This window comes from Microtus pennsylvanicus, chromosome 1 (assembly GCF_037038515.1).
Source record: "Microtus pennsylvanicus isolate mMicPen1 chromosome 1, mMicPen1.hap1, whole genome shotgun sequence".
Classification (NCBI taxonomy): domain Eukaryota; kingdom Metazoa; phylum Chordata; class Mammalia; order Rodentia; family Cricetidae; genus Microtus; species Microtus pennsylvanicus.
In genome coordinates this window covers 198507557-198535345 of record NC_134579.1, presented here as the reverse complement: position 1 = coordinate 198535345, position 27789 = coordinate 198507557, and the positions used below count along the sequence as shown (strand labels likewise).

The following is a 27789-nucleotide window of genomic DNA, read 5'->3' as shown; positions in this document are numbered from 1 at the left end:
TTAATGCAAAGCATAATGCTACACAGATTTGACCAACCCTCAAAACATTCGCACCATAGAGCAGTCTAGCTAGAGCTGGGCAGCATGGGAAGGTGTTGCTATGAGTTTACTGTCAAGCACTGTACTCTTGCAAGAGTGCTATCACTCTGAATATGGTTGCAAGCTTCTGTTTTAAGCAAATTAACACAGCAGGGAATATACTTTTGTGTTGGAAACAACCACAGCATGAACACAGCTTCCTGCTTACCTGTACAAAATGACTAGGTGTTTCACTGCAAACTGAATGGATCTGTCCATTTACTATGGGAATTATCTTAGCTAAAGGCAGGCTGACACTGGACAGACTGAAAAACAAAAACCCACATCATCACAACAGTTATTTTCTGAAACTACATCATATGCATTTAACATTTTAATTATAAAAGTGCACACACATCGAAGAATATTTACATAAATATAAGTAATATATTTATGAAAACTAAAATATAATTTCCTCATCTAAAAAAATCACTCTAGTTGACTTAATGGATATTTTATTCTAGTGACTTTTATACATTTTTATTACTTTTCAACTTAAAACCCTATCAATCATATTTTTGCTATAAGTCCTCTTCATAACATCTACATCTCTGTTGTTTTCAATGGTTAGATGGCAGTCCATATGAGGTATTACAACGTCACCAGCTTCTTAGAGCTGGCACTGAAGTTCTTGCCCAGGTTTTCTTAGTATTTAAGTGACTGTCTTAACATGGAATTTCCATGTATTACATGCAGAAGGTCTGCAGTCTCCACCGTCAGACAGCTCTGGCCTCGCTGGTGTGGAACTCCTGCACCATGATGCCTTGTCCACATCACACACTGGATCTCTGCTGTCTGACAGGCAGAAATATCTTTATTTCTGTGACGTCTCAGTCCATTGTCTGACAATCACCTTTACCATCACTTGACAGGGTTAATGCCATCAAAATAACTGTCTTCCAGTCTCCAGTGGGGTTATCAATAGAATTTTGACTAGATTTGTAGATTAATTTTAGGAGAAGAATTTAACCTCTTTAGTTAATCCTCCTGGGTTTGTGAATATAGTTTCCCATTAAAAATGATCTTATATTTTGAAAGTTTATGCTTAACTTAGGAAATTAAGAGTCAACTAACAGTTTATTAGTTGTCTATCTTTATTTATTTATTTATTTATTTATTTATTTATTTATTTATTTATTTATTTATTTATTTTTAGTTGTCTATCTTAAACACAATACAGGAAAATTCAATGGTGTTCCTAAATTCTGGTCCTCAAGATTGGTCTTTTCTTAGCCTTGTCACATTCATCAGAAAGAGCAAAAGTTCAATGCTGAACATCCCAGATGATCGTCATGCTCTTTCTGAGTTTAATAAAAATCAACCTGTTTAGTCAATAAGTATATTTGCTTTTGATTTCAGTTTTTTATTGTATCAAATCTTATTTATAATAAGATGCAATAAATTTCTTAGTCTATGCCTTTTCAACAACAGTAAAGATGATTTGTGTCCTGCTAGCATATTTTTATTAATAGTTTATTTGTTCAGTGTACATATGTTCCTGTGTGTGTGCATGTGTACATGAGAGTATACAAGGGAAGGTCAGGGTACAACCCAGCGGAGGCGATTCTTTCTTCACACCAAGTAAGTTACAAGGACTGCATTAGGGTCAGCAGACTTGGCAGCAGGTGCCATTACCCACAGAGACATCCCAAAAGCACTGTTTTATTAACATTATGTTATAACTGACTGTGGTAGTTTTTCTAACACTTTAACCCTTCTTTCATTCCTAATATTATTCCTAATCAGTAATGATTTTGAAGTATAACTAAAATTCTATATTCTGACATCAGTGAGAAGTTATTGAGCATTCAGCTTTCCTAGACTTTAGAAATGAAATAATTTTTTCTTACTTATCAATTGAAAAAGAGAAAATTTCTAGGCTAAGAATTCCATTAGAAACCCCACATCTACGTTACATGCCAGTTACTGTTTCTTTAAATTTTAGTAGGTGCATTTACAATTAATCAGCACTGATTTAGTAGTCCACTGTTTTCAAGTGTGATGTAAAACCAGAGGTTCTAAAAGAGTGAGGAGCCTGATGTGAAACCAAGTATCCTTGTATCAGAGTGACAGACAGACACAATGAAGCTTTCAACAACACGAGTCCATTATGTAGCAACAGTCAGAATTGACAAATTACAATAATTGAGCCAACTAGGTATTCCCAATTCTATAATGATATAATATATATAAGCATTTTTGAAAATGATTGTTTAAATATAAGCTAAATATGACTATATGGAAACAATTCACCAAACAAGAATCTACAAGAATGCCTGGCTATTACCACAACCAGACCAATGAATTTATATAGGCCAATAATGGCTACATTATCAGCTTTTTATTCTAAATAATTTTTAAAAATGGATTTTGACTAAATAAAAAGGAAGTTTCACAATGTAAATACTATAGTATCAAAGGTGTAGAGATAAAAAAAGCATTATTAAATTCAGAAGAAACTTATGTCAATAAAGGAGTCATTGGTTTAGAAGAGTTTAATTTCCTGAAAACTCAGGGTATAATTTATCATTTAAGATTTCTTTTTATTTGGTATGAAAACTTAACTATATCTAAGTCATCACATTTCAAGAGCATTTGGTCATATTATTGTTTTATATGCCATCTTACCTATTTATGGAGTTACCATGTTGCAGCTCCTGTTCAGTGGGCCGAAAAAATTCTGCCATGTTGTCTAGAAGTCGACTGAACCCTCTGTTTAAACAGGTATTTAAAACTGTACTAAAATCTGGACTAGATAAAATAAGAAATATTTCTTTTTAGATTCCCAGCGGACAAAGAAAACAAACTCAATAACTATGTGGTTACTCTTCAGAATCAGTAACATTTCCAGTTACAATCTGGTTTTCATAGCATGAAAAACTGTCTAAATTTATCACTTAGTTTTTCAAACTCAGTGTAACAATCAGTTGTATTGTTTTGCCTGACATGATGAGACTATTTGCCAACTGTCACATATTTTTCATATTAATATGTATTTTGTACAATGTTATCTTAAAAATATCAGCTGGCAAGAACACAAATGAACCCATCCACTACAGACATCAGTATGGAGGTCCTCAAATACTAAAGCAGACCCATCCTGTGTTCCACTTATGAAAGCCACTCCTGAGTTTTTATCCAGTTGGGTCCAAGTCAACACACCAGAGGTACTTTTGCACACTGGTGTTTACTGCAGCATCATTTAAGATGGCTCAGCTATGCAACCAAACCTAGGCGTTCATCAACAGGGGAATGAATACAGAAAATGTAAAACACATTGTAATGTTTGGAGGAAAAAGATGCACCTGTAGGTAATCAAGTTTTAGAAAGACATGTACATCATTTTCTTCATTTGTGGGTTCTATATTTTATGTAGACACATAGATTATGTATTTACATATTACACAAAAGAAGAAGCAAGGCTGTCTAGGGGAACAAATGAAACTATTGGTTGGGGAGACGGGAGATAGAGGAGAGGGCAGAAAGGCATGGGGGATATAATTCAAGTACACGACAAGCTTGCATGAAAATGTAAGCCACATGCAAACTTCCTTCCAGTTTAGACAGGCAATCCCACCTGGATTGGAAGGGAATAGACTACAATTTTAATTTTCACAATATTATACTGCATATTTGATCAGGAACATTGGAGAATGGCCTTACTTCCACTGGAAGTACAAATGCATTTCTATGTACTCTACCTTTCCAACATGTCTCTTGTCTCATTGAGAAGTTTAATAGTGGTGATATCTCTCGGAGAAAGCCCACAGGCCTGTAAAATAAGAGTTCTAGATATCAGTGTTTCAAATACTACCAAATCACGAATGAAGTAATCACATTAAAAATTCAAGGGTTTGGGAAATCTGGATGTCTCTACTTTATCAACAACCAAAACTGCCAAATTAAAAAAAAATTATCAAGGTTTATGTAAACATGGAAGTAGTATTTAAAACATAAATTGAGGTACTCTTTATAAAGCTTTATTTATTTATTTGGTTTGTTTTGGATGTTTCCAGCCATCTATAGACAAAGAAAAATAATAGATATTAAGACTAATAGGGCAGACTGGAGAGACAGCTCAGAGGTTAAGAGCACTGACTGTTCTAGAGGTCCCGAGTTCAATTTCCAGCAACCAGGCAATGGCTAGCACTCATGAATTGAGATCTGGCGCCCTCTTCTGGCAGGAATGCATGTAGGCAGAATACTGTATACATAATAAATAAATCTTTAAAAAAAAATGACTAATAGGGCTGGGGTACTGGCTTAGTGGATAAGAGTCTTTGCCCTGCAGGCCTGGGGGTGACTCCCTAGTGCATAACTCTAGCAGTAAGGAGCAGGTGTAAGTGGATCTCAGAACTTGCTGGCCAGCTACCCTAGCCAAAATGTCAAGCTCCATGACCAGTGAGGGCAGTAAGGTGCAGAGTGACTGCCTACACATGCTTGTACACAGGTGCATTCACCTACATCCCAACATGGATGCCTCACACACCTACACACACAGATGGAACACAGGTCAACACTCACCAAACAAAAGCTCTTTCTTTTCTTGCACTATTGAGAAATTCTATTAGGATGTGTGAGGTTTTTCTCCCTCGTCTTTTCTTCTATCCAAACTATGTGTGTTCCTTTTATCTACAGTTTCTTTCTTTCTTTTCTTCTTTTTTTTTTTTTGGTTTTTCGAGACAGGGTTTCTCTGTAGCTTTGGAGCCTGTCCTGGAACTCCTTTTGTAGACCAGGCTGGCCTCGAACTCACAGAGATCTGCCTGCCTCTGCCTCCCGAGTGCTGGGATTAAAGGCGTGCGCCACCACTGCCCGGCTTTATCCTACAGTTTCATGCTTTAACTCAGTATGACTTGGGTTATCATTCCTCTCTTCATTCATTTCCTTCATTTTTACTTTGTGCCACTGTTAAATTCTAAAATTTAGAAATTGTTTTGAGTTTAGACTGCTAAAAGTCTCTTATTACATTTCCATGAGATTCTATTTTATAACAATTTGATGATTTTTTGAATTTTTTTTCATTAAACTCTCTCTTCTGTTTGAGATCAGTTCTCCCTATGTTGCACAACCTGGCCTGGAACTTGGATATACTGAAACAAGTGATCCTCCTGCCTCAGCCTCCTGATTGTACCACTATGGCTGGCACTTTCTTTCTTTTTTTTTTTTTAAAAAAAAATTATGGTTTATTTAACTTTATTTTATATTCATTGGTGTGAAGGTGTCAGATCCCCTGGAACTGGATTTTCAGACAGTTGTGAGCTGCCATGTGGGTGATGGGAATTGAAACTGGGTCCTTGAGAAGAGTAGTCAGTGCTCTTAACCGCTGAGCCATCTCTCCAGCCCCTGGCACTTTCATTAATTCTGTCTCTCCTGTCCTCCTTGTTCAATTCAATCTTTCAATGTTTCAACTCATAAGATTCCCCTCCTTTTCCTTCCTTCCTTCCTTCCTTCCTTCCTTCCTTCCTTCCTTCCTTCCTTCCTTCCTTCCTTCCTTCCTTCCCTTCCCTCCCTCCCTCCCTCCCTCCCTCCCTCCCTCCCTCCCTCCCTCCCTCCCTCCCTCCCTCCTTCCTTTCCTTTCCTTTCCTTTCCTTTCCTTTCCTTTCCTTTCCTTTCCTTCGGTTTTTCGAGACAGGATTTCTCTGTAGCTCTATCCTGGAGCTAGCTCTTGTAGACCAGGCTGGCCTAGAACTGACAGAGACTCTGCCTCCCGAGTGCAGGGATTAAAGGCGTGCGCCACCACCACCCGGCTAAGATTCCCTTTCTAGATTACAATTTTTCTCTCATTTTCTTCCTCCCTCCCTTCCTTGGATAATTTTGAATCTAGAGCCTCTCAGCACCCAAAAAGATAACCATTAGAGTCCCTAGGGGAAAACTCTTAAACAATGAAAACTAATTTAAAAGTAAGTTATACAACCTGAATGTATAACCAGAAAGCTTTGGGATTTGTACTTTCTTACTGAGCATCTATAACATCTGTCAGCACACCTGCCAGAGTTGGTGTTATAACAGGCCTTGTTTGCTTCCTCCTTGAGAGCTCAGAGATTTCTTCAGGCTGCTGCCCCACAGTCACTGTTCATTTTTTTTTAAATAAATACTTTATTTTAAATTGTGTGTGTCCATGCTCAGGTGCATGTACGTGCTGGTACTCGAGGAGACCAGAAAAGGGAGACAGATTTGGAGTTGAAGTTCCAAGTGCTTGTGTACTATCCACACACGTTCAGATCTTTTATAATATTGGTAAGTTTTCTTCACTGTGAAGCCATCTCTCTAGCCTCTTATTTTCTTACATCTTTAGATAATAATTTCAATATTTCCCCCTTTTTCTCCTTCTAATTCCTCCCATGTACCCCTTCTGCCTTGTTCTAATTGAAATTCATGACCTCTTTTTTCCTTTGTTACATAACTCTGTGTGTGTGTATGTGTGAGACACACACCTGTCACAATAAAAAAAAACAGGCTATGAATTTAAGCAAACTTGAATGTAGCCCTAGTCTCATTAACATTTAATTCTGTAAACTAAAGCAGAGTCTTTCTATCTAGAGACACAAAGCTCATCATGCTCTTGTCTCCAGTATGATCTTCCTCCAGGTTCTCTTTGCTCCTCTACAAACTCGCTAGCCATACTGACTTGTCTCTTCGGTTCCCGAGGGTAATGAACTTGTATTCTCCTTCAGATTCATAGCATACATCACAGTGCTTGAAACCTAACTATGATGTGATAAAAATATGCTAAGTTCTCAATATTATAAGTGCTACGCTAAATCAGATTTACAGTTTTTCTAATGAATAAGGCTTTATTTAAATTGCTGAAATACAAGACTTAGAAATCTATATTTCAAGAGAGAGTAATGGATTTATAAAATATGGAGTAAGAGTCAGAAAATATAGAAATGGCTATGAATTAAGTACCTGAGCTGCTAATGGCGTTTCTTCATCTGGCATCATGTATTGGCACAGTGAGGACCTGGATACATCTTTATCAGTCCAAGAAGGAGACCTATGCTGCTCCACAAGAATCCTGATTTCTTTTAGTTTTTGCTCCAAGTCCAAAAGGGACAAGGAATGTTTAAGAGAAACACTAGAACAGAGAAAGGAGAGTAAGTAAAAGGAAAAGGACACAGCACCCTTCACAGCGCTCCTGTCTTAATAAGCTGGCATCTGAAACCTTGCTGCATTTAGTCGGAACTGCTGAACTGGGAAGGACTGGGAAGCCAGCCGCCAGGTGAGGGCCATCAATACAGAACCACAGTAAGCTACTGCATAGATCTCACAAGGAAAGTCCTGCCATAATTACAGATCTTATTATTAGTGTAAGGGGGAGGTAGGCAGATTATTAAATATTTTTTCTTACTCTCATGACTCACCCAATTCACTAGGTCAGTTCTATCTTCTGTCCCCCTTTCCTCTGCACTACTGAGAAACGAATGTGAGACCTCAGGCATGCATGCAAAGCAAATGCTCTACGTAAGCCCACCCGGGCCCCACTTTTTTCTTGTGTTTAAATTTGAAGACAGAGGCCATTACGTTGTCTAGGCAGCCAGCCCTCAACTCTACCTGCCAGCTAAGCCTGAGCCTGGGATCCTCCTGCTTGGGCCTCCTGAGGACGGGAAGATGCAACTGTGTCACCACAACCAGCTCTCCCCCTCAGTTTACTCACCAGAGCCGAGAAATCAGAAGAGTCAAAGGAGAAACAGCTTACCTTCCTAAAATCCTCTGTACAGCCTGCTTGATGACAGTGACCAGCTCTGTCAGGCCTATTGGAGGGAAAGCAGAGCCATGTTCCCTTAACACCGCCCACAACAGCATAAACACGCACGCTGCCGACTGTGATCTTACCGTCTCCGAGGAGGTGTTGAATACTTGACAAATACTGTTGCTGTACATCCGGGGGAGCAAGAACCGTCTGCATGGAACAGAATTAGAGTTAAATGAGCTAAGCCTTTACAGGAAAAGAGTCTTTAATGTGCCAAAAAGTCTGCTCTCCCAAGACAAGAGTCAGTCAGGAGATAGAAAAGGCAGGTCTGGTAAACTTACAGTGCCATTTTTGCCAACCGTTGCATTATCCAGGTAAATATATCCACCAATTATGTTTAACTGGACCCGCAAAAGAACGACCAGCATACAAGTGCTATATACGGCTACAATACTTCTTGTGAAGCCTTCAGAGAGAAAAGAAATCTTCTGACATTGTTACTATATACGGCTACAATACTCCTTGTGAAGCCTTCAGAGAGAAAAGAAATCTTTTGACATTGTTACTAAAACACCAACAAAAATATAAAATCATGACCTAAGCCTATGATTACTTTTAAATAGCTGACTTTAGCAAATACATTTGTAAATGGAGCAAGTACAAAAATAGATCAATTTAAAAACTTTATCTCTTTAAGCCTGTTTAGAATAATTATGTCCTCTCCCTACTCTCCTCCCCAGCCCCCCCCCCTTTTTGCAGGACCTTACTAAGTAGACCTGGTTGGCCTTGAACTCAGGGTCCTTTTGTCTCAGACTACTAAGTGCTAGGATTTCAGGCTGTTGTCATTATGCTTGACTAGGTATAATTTCCCAAATGAAGTCCTGCCCAATAAGTACTTATTAGTAAAAGGAATTGCAGGTTTAGAAGCTGGGAAAGGAAAGCAAAGAAATTTGGGCATGTGACTCTGGTGGTCTGACTTCCTAGTGTTCACAAGGCCCTGGACCTATCTCGAGCATGGGCACAGGGTTGGGGCAAGGCAAAGTCAGACCTGACTAAGCTGTGTCTTCAGAACTCAGATGTCCAGAGAGTTGAGGTAAAGGAGGGCTGAGCACGGAAGACTCCAGCTCTCAGTGTCAGGTAAAGGAAAAGAGGCCCAGCAAAGAACTGGAGGATCAGAGAGGACAGGGAAACAGGAAGACTTCGCCCTCAAGGGAACAACACAGTGTTCAGGACAGAGAAGGGAACACAGGTGTCCACTGTGCCAAGAAGTGTGGTGAGTCCACAGCCCCAGTGGATTGGACAGCAGAGATTACTTCTGATGCCTATGAGGACTGCTTGGGTGGAAGCAAGAGCAAAAATTAGGGTGCTATATCGAAGAGTGAGTAGGAGTAAAGAAATGGAGAAGGAAAATGTAGAAACAGCTGCTCCCAGGGCATGTGAGGAAGGACAACAGCTGAAAGGAAATACAGGAACTTAGGAAGTTGGATTTGTCTTCCAACTAGGTGAAGACTTAGGCATCATCATTCAGTGGATATATTAGCTGAAATGAAGAATCAGGAGAGTGTGCTGGTATGAAGTTTTGATACATACATATACAAGAGCCTAGAAATGTTCTTTGATTCAAATTTTTATCACTAATGAAATTTTGCATATAATAGCAATGTAAAGTTGGCACTACTTGGGTTAGATAATTTTTTAATACAACGTTAAAAATATAATACCTAACCAGCACACTAATATCACCATCACACAATTAATATAGTTTAGAAACAGACTTTGATCTCTCTGCTTTATGAATATTTATATTTAAACATGACTATTTGATGAAGTAGGGAAAGAAGAGTCATATACATACTATGGCATAAAAAGTTCCTGTTGCTGGGTGGTGGTGGTGCACACCTTTAATCCCAGCACTCAGGAGGCAGAGGCAGGCGGATCTCTGTGAGTTTGAGGACAGCCTGGTCTACAAGAGCTAGTTCCAGGACAGGACCCAAAGCTACAGAAAAACCCTGCCTTGAAAAAAAACAGAAAAAAAAAGTTCCTGTTATAAATATCTTAAGGATATGCTATTATAAGAAATATGTAGGCTTACTTATTATCTTTAGGTCTTCCCATATTTCTAGCTTGTTTGAAGGCCTAAAGAAAAAATCAGAAAATAATAATCAATATAAACAAATATAACTTTCAACTACACAGCTATATTCCCTTTAAATATTAAAACAACATACAAATACTGAAGAAACAAAGCCCATAAGATAGCAAAAGTGCAATTCTTTTAAACAATGCTAACAATCACTTTTACCAGTGTACATTCTTCCAATCCTTTTCCTCTGAGCACATACATGGAAATATACAAACAGTAAAGAAAACCAGGAAGTTTCTTCCCTCTGCTTATGTTACACATAATCAAGTAGATTCTGTGATCATTCAAAGGTAAGTACCACTGTTTTGTTGCTTTGCAGCGTCATTATAAGCACATGAATTGACAGGCATATTTGAAGTATAACAAACTGAAGTTATTTCCCTCTTGCTGTTGAAATCACCACTGGGGCTATACTTAGGCTGGCTTTTAAGACCTTTGGCACGAGCCCACTACTCTTTACTTTTTAAAAAGAAAAGATGTCCTGAGTTGTTCTAAGCTTGCTGCAGATCTGAAACTATGTATTTCTTTCAGAGTCCTGGTTTGTCATGATGGGAAATGTTAGAGACTACATGACTCCTGGGTCAGGTATTATTTCTCAACATTTTCAGTGTGCTCAGCTGGTGCTATGGCTTGGCTTACTGTCCTCTCCAATGATTGTATATGAAAAGCTTGGCAGTCAGGCTACATAACTGGAAAGTAGAAAAACCTTTAAGAGTTGGAGGTTACAGGGAAGTTCTAGGTCATTAAAGACAGGCCTACCAGGGGATATGGAGACCCTGGCACATCGAGTATTATTCTTCTTGCGTTTTTGGTCATTAGGTGGCAGCTTGCTGGCCCACAACTGCCATCAGAGACCCAGTGCAGCAGAATTGCCTAATCTGGACTGGAACTCTAAAAATTACAAACCAAAACAGCCCCTTGCAGGAATTTTATTGTAAGTGAAAACTGATGGATAAGCTGTTAGACATGTATATATTTGTTGACAGAGGTTTCTGTCCCACCCGGTCCCACAGCCATTCAGCCCCAAAGAAACACACAGAGGTCTACATTGATCATAAACTGATTGGCCTAATAGCTCAGGCTTTCTTATTAACTAACTTTTATATCATACATTAACCCATTATTCTTGTCTGTGTTAGTCATGTGCCTTGGTATTTTTTATCAGTGAGGCATTCTCATTTTGCTTCCTCTGTGTCTGTGTGAAGACTGCAGAATGAGCCTTTTCTCTTCCCAGAATTCTCCTGTTCTGGTAGTCCTGCCTATACTTCCTGCCTGGCTACTGGCCAATCTGTGTTTTATTAAAATACAAATAACAGATCTTTGCAGGGTACAAAACCATTGTTCCACAGCACTTCCCCCTCCCCTTTTATTAAAATTCAAAGCAAGAACTCTGAATCCAATCTCATTGTTTAGCTTTTTCCTGACCATTATCAATAACAACTTGCAATCAACATTCCAAACAAAGAAAAATATCCATAATCCATTTTTGGGGGGGAATAATGGGCATAGTTTTCCAGGCTACTTCTTGCTGATTGGAGGCACTGATAATCTTACTGGAATCTAAAAAATTTTTTGCTAATCTTAGCCAGAAGTGTTGAGGCTGTTCTGGATGTAGAACTCAGACATCTGGGCCATCTGCTCCTATTGGAGATTTCTCAGGTGGTCTTCTTGATCAAATCTGATTTTTCTTAGCCTAGAAGGAATCCACAGCCTCTCATTTCCTATGGCAAAAAAAGCAAAACCTCTTCTCCAAACTAATATACCTTCTGACCTAAATTTTTAAGCCAAGGCATTTTCAAAATATATATGTTGGATTAATCCAGCAGCTTTTATAATCAAATGTCTTTTTGCAGCTTTTGCTCCTTCCTCAGCCATCAAACATTTTAAAGACAACACAATAACATACAGTATCCAGACTCTCTGTATATTTTTCATCTTTATGTGGCTTTATTTTAAACTCTATTTCTTTTACTTTTAATATTTGGCTTTTTGAGACTAGGTTTCTCTGTGTATCTCTAGCTGTCCTGGCACTCACTCTGTAGACCAGGTTGTCCTTGAACTCACAGAGATCTGCCTGCTTCTGCCTCCCAAGTGCTGGGGTTAAAGGTGTATGCCACCACATCCAGGTTCTATCTATCTATCTATCTATCTATCTATCTATCTATCTATCTATCTATCTATCTATCTACCTACCTACCTACCTACCTACCTACCTACCTACCTACATACATACATACATATTAGGACTTTATCCTTTTTCTTTTCTCTCCCAAGCCTACATATATTTTTAAACACACTCTAAACCATTTAGAGGCTTTTTCATTTCAATCTATCTTTACCTTATATTTCTCCTTTTTTGACCACATGAGTCTTTAATTTGCTAAGCAATATGGCTAGGATTAAAGCCATGGCTTTGCTGTCTAGATCCATCACATTCCTTAGCTTTCTGAGAATCTAGCCTCATGGCAGAGGTACTGGCTGGAGCTATGTTTATTGCCACAACTCTTATGGAGTTTCAAGGTCCCTGATGCCACCAAAATGCATGCTGTTGGCTATTCATACACACTTTTTAAATGGTTTGTGGTAGAGCTGCTTAAAAGGGCTGTAAGGTTTCTGCAGCTAAAGTGATGCCTCTCTTTAATGAGATGCATTTGCCTTTAGTAAATAGAGCCCACCTGAGAAAATGCTGCTACCGAGAAGCCATGCTTAACTCTGTTCTTTTTGTGTTTAGAATTCCTTCCAAAAATCTCTCAGGTTTTAAGAGAATTCAGTTGTCCACATCAGGGGCATTTGTTGACTGTTTTGAAAAAAAGGGAGGGGGGTGCTGTGGGACAATGATCTTGTATCCTGTAAAGATCTGTTACTTGTATTTTAATAAAACGCTGATTGGCCAGTAGCCAGGCAGGAAGTATAGGTGGGGCAATCAGAACAGGAGAATTCTGGGAAGAGGAAAGGGTCAGTCTGAAGTTGACACAGAGGAAGCCAGACACAAAGGAAGCAGGATAAGAATGCCTCGCTGATAAAAGTTCCAAGTCACATGGCTAATATAGACAAGAATACTGGGATAATTTAAGATTTAAAAGTTAATAAGAAGTCTGAGCTAATAGGTCAAGCAATTTATGATTAATTTAGACCTCTGTGTGTTTCTTTGGGACTGAGTGACTGTGGGACTAGGTGGGACAGAAACCTCTGCCAACATATATTATTTATACACACATATTTAAAGATAAATTATGCCACAAGCTTATAGTTTAAGTCAAAGTCGACTTTATAAGATGTTAGCTTAATTTTATTCATATTATATATGCATTTGTTTTGGCCCACACTAGAAATCAGTGAAAACAACATAGTTATTAATCTGCTTCAACCATCAGTTCAAGAATAGAGGTCTTAAAATAGTGTTTCAAAAGGGGCTAGAGTAATTAAGTTCTAGGTAACAGGAGTATTTATTCCACTAAGGAAGTTTAACTAAATTTCTGATTTAAAGACACTTAATACAGTTTCTGTCTTTGTGGTTATACTATCAACTAGAAAAATTCAGGTTATTTATTTTACTATAAATATTTGATATCACTTAAAAATTAAATATAGTTATAATTACAGAAAACACAGGGTTATAAAGTCAAATTGATACAACCTTGTATGTTGAGTATCATATTTCTCTCTCATTCATAGGTGATTTAAATATGCTTTCTTCTACTGTACTGCTTTATATAAGCATGTATGTATTATTCAACACATTTCAATAAATAAATTGTTCTTTAAATAAATGCAGACATACTACATACTTTATTTTCTTAAAAATAAGATATCAACATATCCAGGACATTAGTCCATAGTAGCACAAAGGCATATTTGTTTAAAAACATATTTATGGGCCAGCAAAATTGTTCAGTGGGTATTAGGTGCCTGCTCCTAAGTTTGATGATTTTGAATTTGTTTTCAGGACTAACACAGTAAAAGGAGAGAGCCAACTCCTGAAAATTATCCTTCAACACACAAAATAAATAAGTACAATGCAATAAAAATAACAGAGTATTTAAATGCGGTATAGCACCAGAGTGTGTGACTGTGCTATGTATATAAAATGCAGTGTTTTGCAGAGCACCTGTTTCAAAGGACTGGGATTTTTACTATTTTCAATTTATCATAAATACTTTTACAAAATATAATAAATATTATTTACTAGAACACAAAGATATAAAACACAGGCCAATTATGCTTGTTATATCTGAACATAAATTTGTGTTTCAATGGAGAGATGGCTCAGATGATCAGAAAAAATACTACTGTTCTTGAGGACCTAAGTTTGGTTCTTGGCACCCTCATCACTGGGTGGCCTGTAACTCCAGCGGCATCAAATGTCTCCAGGCTCCACAAGCACCAGTATTCAGATTTGTGTGTATGTACGTGTGTGCGTGCGTGCGTGTGTGTGTTGTGTGTGCACAAATAATAAACCTTAAAAATTCAGAGTTAGTATTACAATTGAAGCTGAATCAATATAACAAGACAGGATGGACTTAGTGGCAGCAATCTGTAAAATGACAAACTGATGTCATACTTACTGAACCATATTTCATTTGGGGGAATCTGGTGGGTGAGACCAGAGTGAGCAACCCAGTAGTGCCTGTGTATTGGCAATCACCCTAAGACTGTATCTGTAGTTTTAAGCTCAGTGGTAGAAAGAACCCTTGCCTATCATGTACTCCTGGTTCAGACCCCAGGATTACAAAACAACAAAACGAAAATGTGCACACACACACACGCACACACTCATAATTATCTTTTTAAGAAATCCTGATTTCAAATCGCATAGGTCAGGGAAAGTACCTTCTACGTGGTTTCTGTTCAAAGGGACTCTTCAAGTAGACATCTAGTCCAAGTTAAAAACAACTCGACTTTTCAGTGTTACTAAAATATCTACCTAAAACTTTGGCCAATGTGTGCTAAAGCATGCTGCTGCTTGTGATAAGGGCGTGTAAGAGTCTCTTCCATTGGTGGTTCTTTACCACGCACCTGTCGAAACAAAGCTATCAGGTCATCTGTTCATCCCTTATCAGTTATGAACAAACTAGTCTAAAAAGAAGACCAACTTGCTTGGCAGGTTTATATGGAATCAGAGATGACTGGATTCTAATATAAAAAAACCATCAAATTGTAGATTTTGTTAGTCCCTTTTAAACTTTTTCTTGCGTATTAAGTCAAGATTTCACATTGTCTTGCAAGCCAATCTTTTTCTAAACTCCTACATTCTCCTTTAGTGTTTGTTTTTGCCATGGGATTAACATTTTTTTTTTTTTTGGTTTTTCGAGACAGGGTTTCTCTGTGGCTTTGGAGCCTGTCCTGGAACTAGCTCTGTAGACCAGGCTGGTCTCGAACTCACAGAGATCCGCCTGCCTCTGCCTCCCGAGTGCTGGGATTAAAGGCGTGCGCCACCATCGCCCGGCCGGGATTAACATTTTTGAATTGTATTATATTTAACCCATTTCCCCCTTTTGGCTATCAATTCAACCTTAAACTTAGAGGAATTTTATTACATTTTTATTCGTCAGCTTTTTGGTGTTAGAAATTGAGTTGAGGGCCTTAAGAATGCTAAGCGTAGGCTCTACCACTGAGCTGTACACCGAGGCCTTATCTCAATCAGTGAGAATCCTTCTAAGCATTTAGAATGAAGGGCTTTATGGGAAACAAGCTTGCCAAGGGGGAGGAATATCACCACGTTTAGCATAACTCTTATCTATCCATCTATTTTTTTTTAAAAAAAAGTCCTATTCACTTAATTTGTCTTTGCTTCCTAAATAAGATTAAAATCTACTTTTTGTCCTTTACTGTGCCCATGTGAGAAGTGACTAGATATTTATTTGAGATTAATTTGTCCATATATACCTTCCTGTATAATTATACAGATTACTTTGTAAGTCACATTTTACGCCTATAAAGCAGAAATTAAATTCAGTCTACTTCTAAGAATGAAAATCATCTGCCACTGGTATTATATTTTAATCAGATATAAAGTTTTAGCATAATTTCATTGTTATTTTGGGATGTGTTCTCTGGATACCAGTTTCAAAGAAAGCTGGGACTGTAGTTCAGTGACAAAGTGTTTGCCTTATATGGGTGAGGCTGTAGGTCCACTCACCAGTACTATAAAATAAACAAGAAAACAAATTTGTCAAGTTTGTTGTCAACCTGTCCGAGTATTAAGTTTCTGTTTGCAAGGCACAGATGATAACATCTGCCTCACAGATGCATTGTGAAAACTGCATGAGAGCATGCACGTGTGGGAGGCACCTAGCGCATTGTGAAAACTGCATGAGAGCATGCACATGTGGAAGGCACCTAGCGCATTGTGAAAACTGCATGAGAGCATGCACGTGTGGAAGGCACCTAGCGCATTGTGAAAACTGCATGAGAGCATGCACGTGTGGAAGGCACCTAGCGCATTGTGAAAACTGCATGAGAGCATGCACGTGTGGGAGGCACCTAGCGTCAGGGTGGCCACAGCCTCTGGACAGCACTTCTTCCCCACGACTACATGGAGGCTCAGTACAGCCAAGCAGATGTTCACATTAACCTCGTTACTAAGACTTACTTGTTTGGGGTGTAACTCAATGGCCAGTATGTACTTAACATGTACAGGCTGCTGGGTGTGGACCTCACCTGTGTCTCGATCTTCTCTCCTTTCTCCTTCTTCTGTCTCTCTCTCCCTCCTCCTCTCCTTCAGTCACAAAATTTGCTTAGTGAAATCATCACTGCCCATATTTTGCTCATCAAAGGAAGCAGCCATTTGTTTTCCAGAAGCCTCCTCAAACTAATAACTTCTAATGCCTGTGTGTATATCACAAGCCACATACTAGGTCATAAATGTGGGCAATGCTTTCTACTGCCATAATAATTTGTCAGCATTACACATTCATGTTTTGTATATCAATTTGTCAGTTACTTATAAATATATGTGCCTTATCCCAAACAGTCTACTATATTCCTAACACTATGAGATGCACGATATTGACCATAATTTTATTAGCTTTACATTTCTCTATATTCTATAAACACTCAATAAGTAATCTGCTGAATAATGTAAAAATTATATAAAATATTCATATAAAACAATAATACTATTGCCCATATGATTTGTATAATGAGGCAGAGCTAAAATAAAGTTAAATATTGATTAAGTAATATAAGCATTTATTTTTTTAAACTGAGCCTATGCAAGTTTTAACTGAAAAGTAAGGAAACAATCACTTATTAAAAGTATTTACTTCATTCTGTAAACTTTGACTGCATTCCAATAAGGCAAAGAACATAACTTGCTTTTACCTGTTTTTCAACAAGGCTGTTAGACTCTCAGAATTGAGTTGCTGCATCAAGGCCTCTCTCAGAGTTGGCAGCATGGACAGCACTGTAACACAAACAGAAAAGAGAGACACTCCCAGATGACGTGAACATACTCATTGAGATATTCGTATGCTTTAAGCTATATGATAATAGTGGCAACTAACAGGAGATGGGAGGAACCATCCAGGTTAAAGAGTTCCAATTAATTATGTAAAACTAATAAAGCAAGCATTTACTTGCATTACCACAACAACACTTTATCATAACCACAGCAAGAACACGCAGAAGACAGAAAGGGAAATTTTTTCCTAACTGTTAACAGTGGGGATGTCTGGATGATGGTCTATGGATAGCTCCCTTTCCTTCTTTTCGATACTTCAAAATTCTCAATGTTAAGTTTACTTCTGGCATGATGAAAGTGATCAAAGCCAAGGTTTTTATATTCATATCCTTTGTTTCAGATATGTTACCTTACAAAGAAAAAACAAGGCCCTAATCCCACATTAGAATGGTGCTTGTGGGAACTACTTTAAAGACTATGGGATATAACAACCTACTTTGAAGAGTCTCTTTGATTATTATTTATTATTTTATATATATATATATCTACTTATATATTTATGTATACTTTATATATTTAAATATATACTATTACATATTGATTATTAAATTTGATAATTCTTTGATAATTTATTCTCCTCTAGCCACCTGTAAGAAAAATGAATAAGTCTCTGTATCTTCAGTCATCTGCTTTCAACAAAATTTTTTGAAAAATTAATTTATCTCATATGTATTTGCATGTGCCTGATTGTATGTCTGTGTATCATGTGTATGCAGGAGCCAGAAGAGGTCAGTTCTGTATCCAAATCAAATAACTCATTACTATAGTCCAATTATTTCAGTCAAATAATAAGTATTTCTAGAAGTCATAGTGTATTGTTTGTTCATTACAAGTTTATGATCCATTAGAATTCCCAATCTTTATTCAATATTCTGGATCATTGTGTATCTGTAAAATTGATTCATCATACAGAAAAAATTGTCTATCACAGTCCAAATAAAACAAGAATATTTTGTAGTCTGAAACTTTTATTAGTGATGTCAGCTATGAACAAAAGCAAGCATTATGTCACGTGTAAATTTAAACTCACAAAAACAATAAAGCAAAAGGACAAAGCACAGAAGCATCCCATTATCTTATAAAACTCAAGGCAAAGACCTCTCTTGTATGCAACTAAAGTCCTTAGTGCCTCTGGATATCACCAAAGATTTCTATGATAAAAATGTAATCACATTATTTGTAGCCTCCTTGTAGATAAATACCAGAAGTTAGTTTGTCATGTTTTTCAGGGAATGTTTATTTTTACCTCCTAGTGATCCTGATATGCTATTTTTAATTGCCTGTAGTCTGCTGAGGGTTGTAACGGCCATGGGCATGTGCCAGCTACACCGTCTAAGAGCGGCAGAATTAACCTATAGATTCATTACTAGGTTTGCATTGCTCCTAGGCAATGAGTACTTGGGTGGGGACTCCTACCAGGGAACTGGGGCTTGTTGGCTCCTGTTAACTAGCTGAGCTTTCTTAAAGCTGTGGCGAGTAGTCTCGCACTTTTAGTTTTTTAGATTTGGTCTCACTATAGCTGTCTTGGAACATGGCTAAAAAGACCACGCTGTCTTTGAACCCATAAAGAACTGTTTGCCTCTGTCCCCTGGGATTTTAATATTGGGATTAAAAGTGGCATCACCATGCCTAGCTTAGGGCTCTTCTTACCTACAACTCCTCCCTTCCACAAGTGTCAGAGATCTCCCTTAACCATCCTGCTGCTTCTCTATTATGTTCCATAGGCATTTCCACAAGAAATTGCTCACACATCTCATGTGATTCTGGGAGGCCCAATCTGACTCAGGATCCTGTCAAGCTGAGATATATTTTGAGATCCCAAGAGTGACCTTCTATCATTTTATGAAAAATTGCATAATAATCTCAGACTATTAATATTCTCTAAAAATTCACGGAAATGTCCTTAGCAGTACCAGCTAGTTCCATGAGATCTGTGAGGTCATAATTTGCTGAGGACCCATGTGCCAAGCACTTTAAGTCCATTAACTTGTGATTTCCTCATTTTTCTTTATAACGCAGGATGTGCTATATGGCACTGACTGGTCTAGAACTTGCTAGCCGAGGCTGTCCTCAAACTTGAAACAATCCTCCTGCCTCAGGATCCCAAGTGCTAGGATGCGAATTCAATTCAGAGCTTCATGCATGTATGGGGGCACTTTCACCAACTGCAATACATACCCGGTCCCTCACAAACCATTTCTGAAGTAAGTTTGAGATTGGGGTTTTATATAGAAAGAGCTGATGCTTACTTAGCTCACAGAACACAAATAATACAAATCTGAAATTAGGCCAGCTCAGCCCCTCCCTAGAGCCTCTGTCATCCTGGGCTGTGCATGAGAGAGCTGTCATTACAGACAAGACTTCTGACTAGGGTTTCACAGAATGGAAGCATATGGTTAGATAGGATTACTTCAAATAGAAAACTCACACATGGCTGTGAACTATCTCTTCTTTTTGATCTTAGCTTCTCTATCTATGAAATGAGGAAAGTGAGCTAGCAATAAAGTCCCTATAAATCTAGAGAAAAGTCCTACATGTAAGCTGAACAAGAAGCACTTAGCTTGCCTGGTAAATTCTTTCTAAATTAGTTATTCTTGAAGGAAATGTTAGAGAAAAAAAAAAGAGCTTTAAATAGGGAAAAGAACAGGGGCTTGACATACAACTGAGAACCTAGTTTTCAACTGGTCGTTTTCTAACTGGTGTGATGCTCTTGCTCTCTCCAAATACGAGCAGGCTGCTTTTATTGTGCCATTTTCCCAGGAGGTTTCTAGCTCTGGTAGTTACATTATTACCATTAATTAAGTGATTGAGCAGACGCCATTATGTAATACCCACATCCTGTAGTGTCCTGCTGCAAATGTAACAGACTTATGACTCCTTGCTGTGGCCTTCGAGGCCATGCGGGTCTGGCCTATCTCTGGAGCTCTGTTTCCTCGCACCCATCCATTCCTCATGCATTCCAGTGCTTGTGTGCTGTTTCTCCAATGTCACAAGCATGTTCTCATCTCGGGCATCTGCTCTCTCTATTATAGTGTGAGTCTTCTCTACACACAACATCTGGTCAGAAGCATGAGCCCCTGACAACACTTTCCAGACAGGTGCCCACTCCTCAAAGTTTACTTCCCTTACTGGATCCACCACTATCCAAGGTTATTTATTTGCTGCGCTTATCTTCTTTTCACCAGAACATACACCTTAGAAGTCAGGGAATTTTACTTTACTGCCTACTTCCTCAGAGGTAGGCACCACAAACATCTGCCGAATGAATAAATGAGTATTTGTGCTGGTTTTAAAAATTCACATTGAAATTTTATGTCTCTGTTGATAGAATTAAAAGGATTTGGCATCTTTTCTTTGTCTTTCCCATAACTTGATATCTGAAAGTATGTGCACTATTACAAACCAACAAGCACTTTTCCACATAAATATATCTATATCTCTGCTTACCTGTCATGTTGCAAGTCCTCTGGTTACTTTCAAAATGATACTGTCGCCGAGCTTGGGCAATGTATTCTGCAGCTTCTCTTTCTTGTATTTCTCTAATTTTTTTCTGTCCATATTTTCCCAGGATATATACTCCTAAAATCATTAAAAACATACTAGTATATTAATTAGAGTACTAAAAATCCCAACTAATTTTTTAGGCATTTTTGATTAAACTATAAGGTTTATATTAGGGACAATATTACAGTTCCTAAAAAACTTTTATTAAACAATTGAAAAAGGAAAGGAGACTGCATATTTTACCTTCTTATTTATCTTACATGTATAAAATGTATTATATTATGTCCAGCCACAAGAGAAGTGACTGGCAGACAAGAAGCAGAAAGGCACTGAATCTATGAAGTCTGGCAGCATCTTTAATAGTTAACTGGAGGTATTCTAAACGTCCAGCAACAGAGAGTTATTTAAATAAATTATGATCTGTCCACATAATGGTATCTTATGTAGCTATTAAAAACCACATTGCTAAATAGTTAATGACTGAGGAAATATCTACCTTACATTATTAGGTGATAAAAGAACATCCAGGAAGTTTGTATTATAATGGAAAAGAAACAGATAAGTTCGTGGATTTAACTTCTAAAGTAAAGTAAACTGTAATAATTGTGGTTTCTCACTTTTGTTTGCTTTCCTCTATTTTCCATATTTTCTTCAATGAACAAATAATTTTAAAAGTCTCTATAATAAGAGATTTAAAGGAACGAGAGAAAGGTATATAGTTGGGAAGTCATGTATTTATCCACCCATTTATTAGAAAAAACTGAGAAAAAGAGACTATAACTGATATCATCTAAAAATGACTCAATATAAGCGAGCAGGAGGACAGCATCATAACACAATGTATTATGTATTATGGCAGTGTCTTGCAGTCTTCAGCACATGTAAGCATAGGTGATACAATATAAATGGGTTCATGTTTATCTATATGTACGATGAGCGGCCACTGACTTTCTTAACTGGGAATATGATGAACACCTACTGTTAAAATTTGATCAACTCCACATATGTATACCATCCATTGAGATCACAGCCACCACTACCCCCATTACCCGCTCTTACTTCCCACCCTCTCCTGGATATCTACATATTTTCCCCAGCAGTCCCCCATACCAGATGGTCTGGTTTAACTGACCATCTCTGGTTAGCATCAGATATTTTGCTAAGTAGTTCAATGAACAGCAGAACTGGATTTTCATGGAATACATAAGTAGGTGTTCTAGACTCACGATTAGCTGAAATAATTTAGAACCATTTCTGTGAACATGAATTTGCAGGCCTTTCTCCCCCGGATGGCTTAACCTGGAACCCAGAAATGTCTTCCAAGTCAAATGAGTCACAGCAACAATAGTGACGCCTTTGTTTTAGGTACATGATTTTGCCATAGTGCCAAAGCAGAGCAGAACTCAGCAAGCTTATAGAGCAGGCTGTGCTACTGTTTCATCTTTGTTTGCTAATAGATGCCTGCGCGTGTGCCAGAACTTGATTTCATTATAATCTGGCATCAAGGGTAAAGGGGACTAACCATTTCTCATTTATCTCTACTGTTTGTAGCTCACAGTATCTAATAAAGGGAGTATGTATGACTTAGGTAGCTGGATTTGTTTCTCACAATCAGGAACTGCAAAACAAACACATCCTAAATTATTTTCACTAAGATAGATGTTGTGATGCTCTAAGATGCTACATATCCTTAGATGATTCCATAAAATCGTGTGCTAAATAGAAACAGTGTACGATTATTGCTAGTGTGTGGATAAATACAGGCATGGTAATTAAGCTTGAAGAGAAATTCATAAAAGCTGCTCAATGGTTGTGTCTTCTGTAACATCACAGCAGAACAGACACAATATCATTAGAATAAGAGAGACATGGTAGCTCACACCCATAATTCCAGCTGAAGCAGGGGTATCACCATTTTGAGGGCAGCCTGGGATGTTCTGTGAGAACCTATTCCCCTCTCCCCACTAAAATCCCAAGAGAATGAAGAAACTGACTTATATTTAGCAAAGTGACCCTCCAACAGGCAATTCTAGTGCAACTAGTTCTGAATGAATTGCCTGTAGCTTATCTCCATAACACATTACTGAAAGTTATATACACAATGATTATTATCTCTCAAGTTATATTGTAAACTGATTGCTGATGTGACATTCTTTGCATAGATCATAATTTTTCTGGAACAGTGGTAAATTTGATTGTCCTGTGTATTTTCTTGGGGAGATGGCCTGTCTCTTTCATCATATTCTTAATAAATCTTATTTAAAAAATAAAACCTTAGGAATTCTGTATTTACTTGGGAAGTGCAGTATACTCTAGCTAAAGCTAAAAAGGGAAATGATTTGCTCCAGGTTGAATTTATCCACTCCCTCTTTGCACCAGATTAGTATATTGACAGCTGAAGCACCTTAGAATGTGAGGTCAATACAAACTGAAATCAATGGGCCCCAAAACAACATGACCAGTGTTCTGTAAAGAAAGTGAAATTTAGAGAGATATGCACAGAGAGAAGGCAATGGAAGGCTCCGAAAGGATCTCTGTGGCTTTATGGCAGTCAGACTTCTGTTGTAGAAGACCGTGGAAACAAGACGGCCACATGACAGAAGGAACACCCTCTGCTGACACCCTGATAGTGGACTATTAACTTTCAAAACTGTAAGATAAATTTCGGTTTCTTAAGGTACTCATCTGGGAGGTCTTCACTGTGGAATCCCTAGAAAAGTCACACGTGAAATTAAGCTTAATAGACCCATTGTTTTCTTTTAGCCAGCATTAATATTCATTCCTATTCAAGGTCTAGCTCACTAAGATCCCATATACAAAATCCACAAATTGACTTTTTCAGATGTTTCTCTAGAAAATATTGATGAAAGAAAACATATCATGAGTTAAGCTATAATACTCAGGCCTATATATACTTCACCGGCAGCCTGACTCTTGAACTAGAAAACGACAGCAAGTGAGGGGATTTGGAGCAGGTGACTTTTTCTCTCTGGGCATACATCTGTGTAAAATCAAGTAGTTTCAGATTTCCTCTGTAACTATAACCTTCTTTATTAGCAATGAAAATATCTATTAAATGCCCAAAAAAAATAAGTGAAAATGTTTTGACATTTCCTTTCATGGCTAGCAAAGCATGGCTAGTCTTTGTATAAATCATCTGTTTTAAAACCACCTCTTAGTCTTGTCTTTCAGGATAAAAATGACTTCAGCACAATTATTTTCTATACCATCTGAAAATAATTAACCAGTACCACTTCTAACTTGGCAGATCCCCAAGTTCCGATGTTTGGGTTCTATTTCACTTTTTTTCTCCAGTGCTGACTAACAAATTTGTCCATAGTAGGCAGTGCTGTACCACCTGGTGGCATCTCAATGCCTCCAGTATGAGGCGTTCTTGAACTGTACTACATCTGAAGAACTAGAATCTGAAGGGCAGGGTTCTATATTTTTCCGAATTCCTTCAATGGTTTCACCCATAGTAAAATCTGAGAAGTAACCACACACACAATCCTCCTACAGTATACACAGTGGCATAGTTAGGAAGGCTTTTCACACTTCATACTGCTTTTGCTTATTTCTATCCCTATTTTCCAGACTAGATCATGAGTTCAGAAATGCTGTCTTATTCCTTGTACAGTCAGAGCCCAGTATAGTTAGAGTAGGCCTTATTCTTATTCAAATGTTGAGTAAATAAATGACAAAAAAATAAGAAAAAGAAAACCAAAATCCAAAGAGGTTAAAAATTACAAGGCTTAAGATACAGCTCAGTGTTCTGTGCTTCTTCTTCTTTTTTTTTTTTAAATCAGTAAGACAATAAATATGTACTTAGCTCCATTGGTCTCTAACACTTTCTCTTGTAGAATGGTTTTCAAAGTATGGTCTGAACATCCCTGGAGTCGGTTTAGGCATCTCTAAGGTCCACAATACTATTGTCATACTAAAATGCTGTCACTGGCATTCTACACTCTTTTCCTGATGGGGAGAATTTAGAAGCTAATTAATGGGTGGTTTCACATATGACTGACTACAGAAGGTACACAAATTTATTTTGCAGCTAAGCCAAACTAAATAAGGAGTTTTGCAATTGTAAAACAATACCATTCTTATCCATGAAGATGTCTTATGGTAATATTTAACATGGTTATTATTGTTATCACAAATGGGCTAATAATTACTTTAAAACCATCTTATATTTGATGTTAAAACTGTTAATAGATACAGAACTTAGGTATCTTGGAGAGGGGCTTAGTTTCTAAGAACACAAAGGAGACTTCCCATCAAACAGTTTGAGAACCACTGCTCTTGGCCTGTCTCAAATGATCAAACTGCATAGACAGACATGAAGCAATTATCATCCAAAATACAGGAAAATAGAAATTCTAACTTTTGAAGCCACGCTACTCAAAGTTCTGCTTGCCTGTATTTTTCCATCACTCAATATCTGAACTCCTTTGAGCATGTATAACACCTTAGTCAGCTTTCAAGTCTGTCCAACTGTGCCGCTCCTCTTGTGAAATCCTTTCTCACTGTATACAATTCCATATTGCTACATATCAATATGTTCTGTATTTAACTCTCTCATGGTCTTTTAATATCACGGTCTTTCACTTATTTCTCAGTTCTTAAAAGATCAAAGAACCCACAAAGGCAGAGTGGTAAAGTACAGAATAATAATGTGCATTGGGTTCTAACACACCTGGGGCTGAATTCTTACTTCCTTGTAGTAACTCAAACCCTTGGCAAGCTTCTTAATTCTATGTGCTCTCGTTTCTACATTTTAAAAATGGCATAATTAATTATCCTGCTCTAGTTTCCATTGGCTGGAAAGAGCTTAGCATAGTGTTCAACATACAGTGGGTCTCTAATAAATGATAAAGATTAAAAATCTGTAACTTGTATACTACTTCCAGCAGTACACTCAATTAATAAACATTTCTTAAACTGAAATAAAGATAGGCATTTCCTCATGACACTGAAAAAATATGATCTCTTTACAAATCAAAACTAGATATGCTGAAGTTTTAATATTTTCCATTTTGCTAGAAAGTTGTAGTGTTTCTATTATGCCTCTAAGTATTTTCTCCTTCCTTTCTTTTTTTTTCTTTCCAAGACAGGGTTTCACTATGAAACTCTGGCTGTTCTAGAACTCAACTATGTAGACCAGGCCTCCAACTCAGGAGATCTGCCTGCCTCTGCTTCCAAGTGCGAGGATAAAAGGTGTGTGCCACCACACCCAGCTTTTTCCTTCCTCTCAATCTGCAATTATAAAGCTCTCCATAGAGCTCCAAAAGAAAATATATTACCATATTCATATACTTTTTAACTTCTCGTATTAATTTTTCCGATCTGCCATTAAGGGGTAGGCTCTCCCCTCCAAAATTGTGAGAGACAATTTTTTTTCCTTCGACAAAGGAAAAAAAAATCTCTATTTATTTATTTATTTTTGAAAATCTCTATTTATATGTCTTCTATGAGACATACATCTTTATCTTTCACATATGTATTTTGTAATATTGGTGTAATTTAAATATTGCTTAGATAGTAGAGGCTGGAGGAGTATTTCTCAAAGGTGATTATCAGTCATTATCCAATGAGAAGCAGAGACAAGCAGAACATGACTATTGCCATATTATTGACCTAGTATTTTAGGATAGGTGGATAGTGATGGCATTTCTGAAAACTCAAGTTTTAAAAAAATTCTTTTAAAGTTCCTAAGTTTCCTTTTTGTGTAACTCAAAAGATTTTCTACTCCCTTATTAAAATCCCAGAATTATGAACTGTGTGTTTTACGAAGACAAGGGATTTAAAGTGGTGTCTGTGTGTACTGCCTGAGATCTAATGCAGTCAGCTGAAGAAAGTACTCTATCACAAAGCTACAAGCCCATCATCTAGATTTTGTTTATTCTATGTGTTTCTAACTCTCTTCTCAGTCAGTGAACTCAACTATATCAGCAAAATAGGCAATGACCAACAATGACAGTTTTGACAGCACTAAAGAATAACCCAATCCTAAGCGTTTTGTTGATGCATAATTTGTATTTTGAAACTGGAGAATCAAAAATACTCCCCCCCTCATTTATTTAGGGTATCTTACAGCAGCATGTTACACCTGTTTTCAAGTTAGCTTTAAACACTACCCCAAATGCAGGCTTAAGCTAACTGCCCCAGAATATTTCGAAACTCCTGCGAAAGGTTAAAAGCCAGAGTACTGGTGCCAAAAAGAATGAAGAAATCTAACAGGAAAGCAACAGAAGATAATAGGAAGGTAAATGTTATCTGTATAAGAATAGAGCTTCGAAAAGAAACTTCATTGGGGTAGGTTTCCAAAGTCCCGTGGGGTGGGGGGAGAAGGGGGACAGGATGAGGGGCAAAGGGCACAGAGAGAGGAGAGAAAAGAACCCCAGAGGTTCTTCTCTGACGGTTGAGCCAATCCCTCTACTAGGATCGGTGGGCCCTGCCTGTTTGGAAAGCCACCTCTGTCCCTTCTTTCTGCCAAAGTCCCCTTCCAAAGTACATTGTCACTCACCTCCAAGAACTGTGCCCAGGAAGATGCATTTCTTTTTGTGACGTTTCAGAAAATTCCACATTGATCTCAGCATCTTCAGACCCTGGGTGTGTGGGTTACCCAGGGGAGAGGGGCTGCCTCACCAGGAAACCGTGTCTTCGTCTACCTGGGCCAGACCTCCGGCTGGAGCGCGGCGGCGGTGCTCGGTGCTCTCCTGAAAGCACAAACGCTTCTTGGCGCAGAGGTTCTCGCCGGAGCGGAGGAAGGGGGCGTGGACTAGAGCGGAGCTGCAGAGCTTTCGGTCCTCCCGGAGCCGCCGCTTACTAAGGTCCGGGACGCCTGGGTCCGTCCACAAATAGCTCCCGGGTGCCTCGCCCTTTTCTGTCTTCCCGGAAGCAAGAGCC

The 27789-nt window shown here is 38.0% G+C and overlaps 1 protein-coding gene across 1 annotated transcript in view; it reads right to left on the bottom strand.

The window, feature by feature from the left end:
- Window positions 1-27716, bottom strand: part of Pex3 (peroxisomal biogenesis factor 3) — a 30964-nt gene extending 3248 nt beyond the window's left edge. The window contains exons 1-11 of the mRNA XM_075948707.1: window positions 27407-27716; window positions 20824-20955; window positions 17238-17319; window positions 9864-9907; window positions 8113-8237; window positions 7915-7981; window positions 7778-7832; window positions 6988-7156; window positions 3780-3850; window positions 2707-2829; window positions 248-344 (exon numbers count right to left, since the gene is read on the bottom strand). Coding sequence (XP_075804822.1) covers window positions 248-344; window positions 2707-2829; window positions 3780-3850; window positions 6988-7156; window positions 7778-7832; window positions 7915-7981; window positions 8113-8237; window positions 9864-9907; window positions 17238-17319; window positions 20824-20955; window positions 27407-27479 — 1038 coding nt within the window. The 5' untranslated portion in view covers window positions 27480-27716. The remainder of the gene's footprint in view (window positions 1-247; window positions 345-2706; window positions 2830-3779; window positions 3851-6987; window positions 7157-7777; window positions 7833-7914; window positions 7982-8112; window positions 8238-9863; window positions 9908-17237; window positions 17320-20823; window positions 20956-27406) is intronic.
- Window positions 27717-27789: the final 73 nt, after the last annotated feature.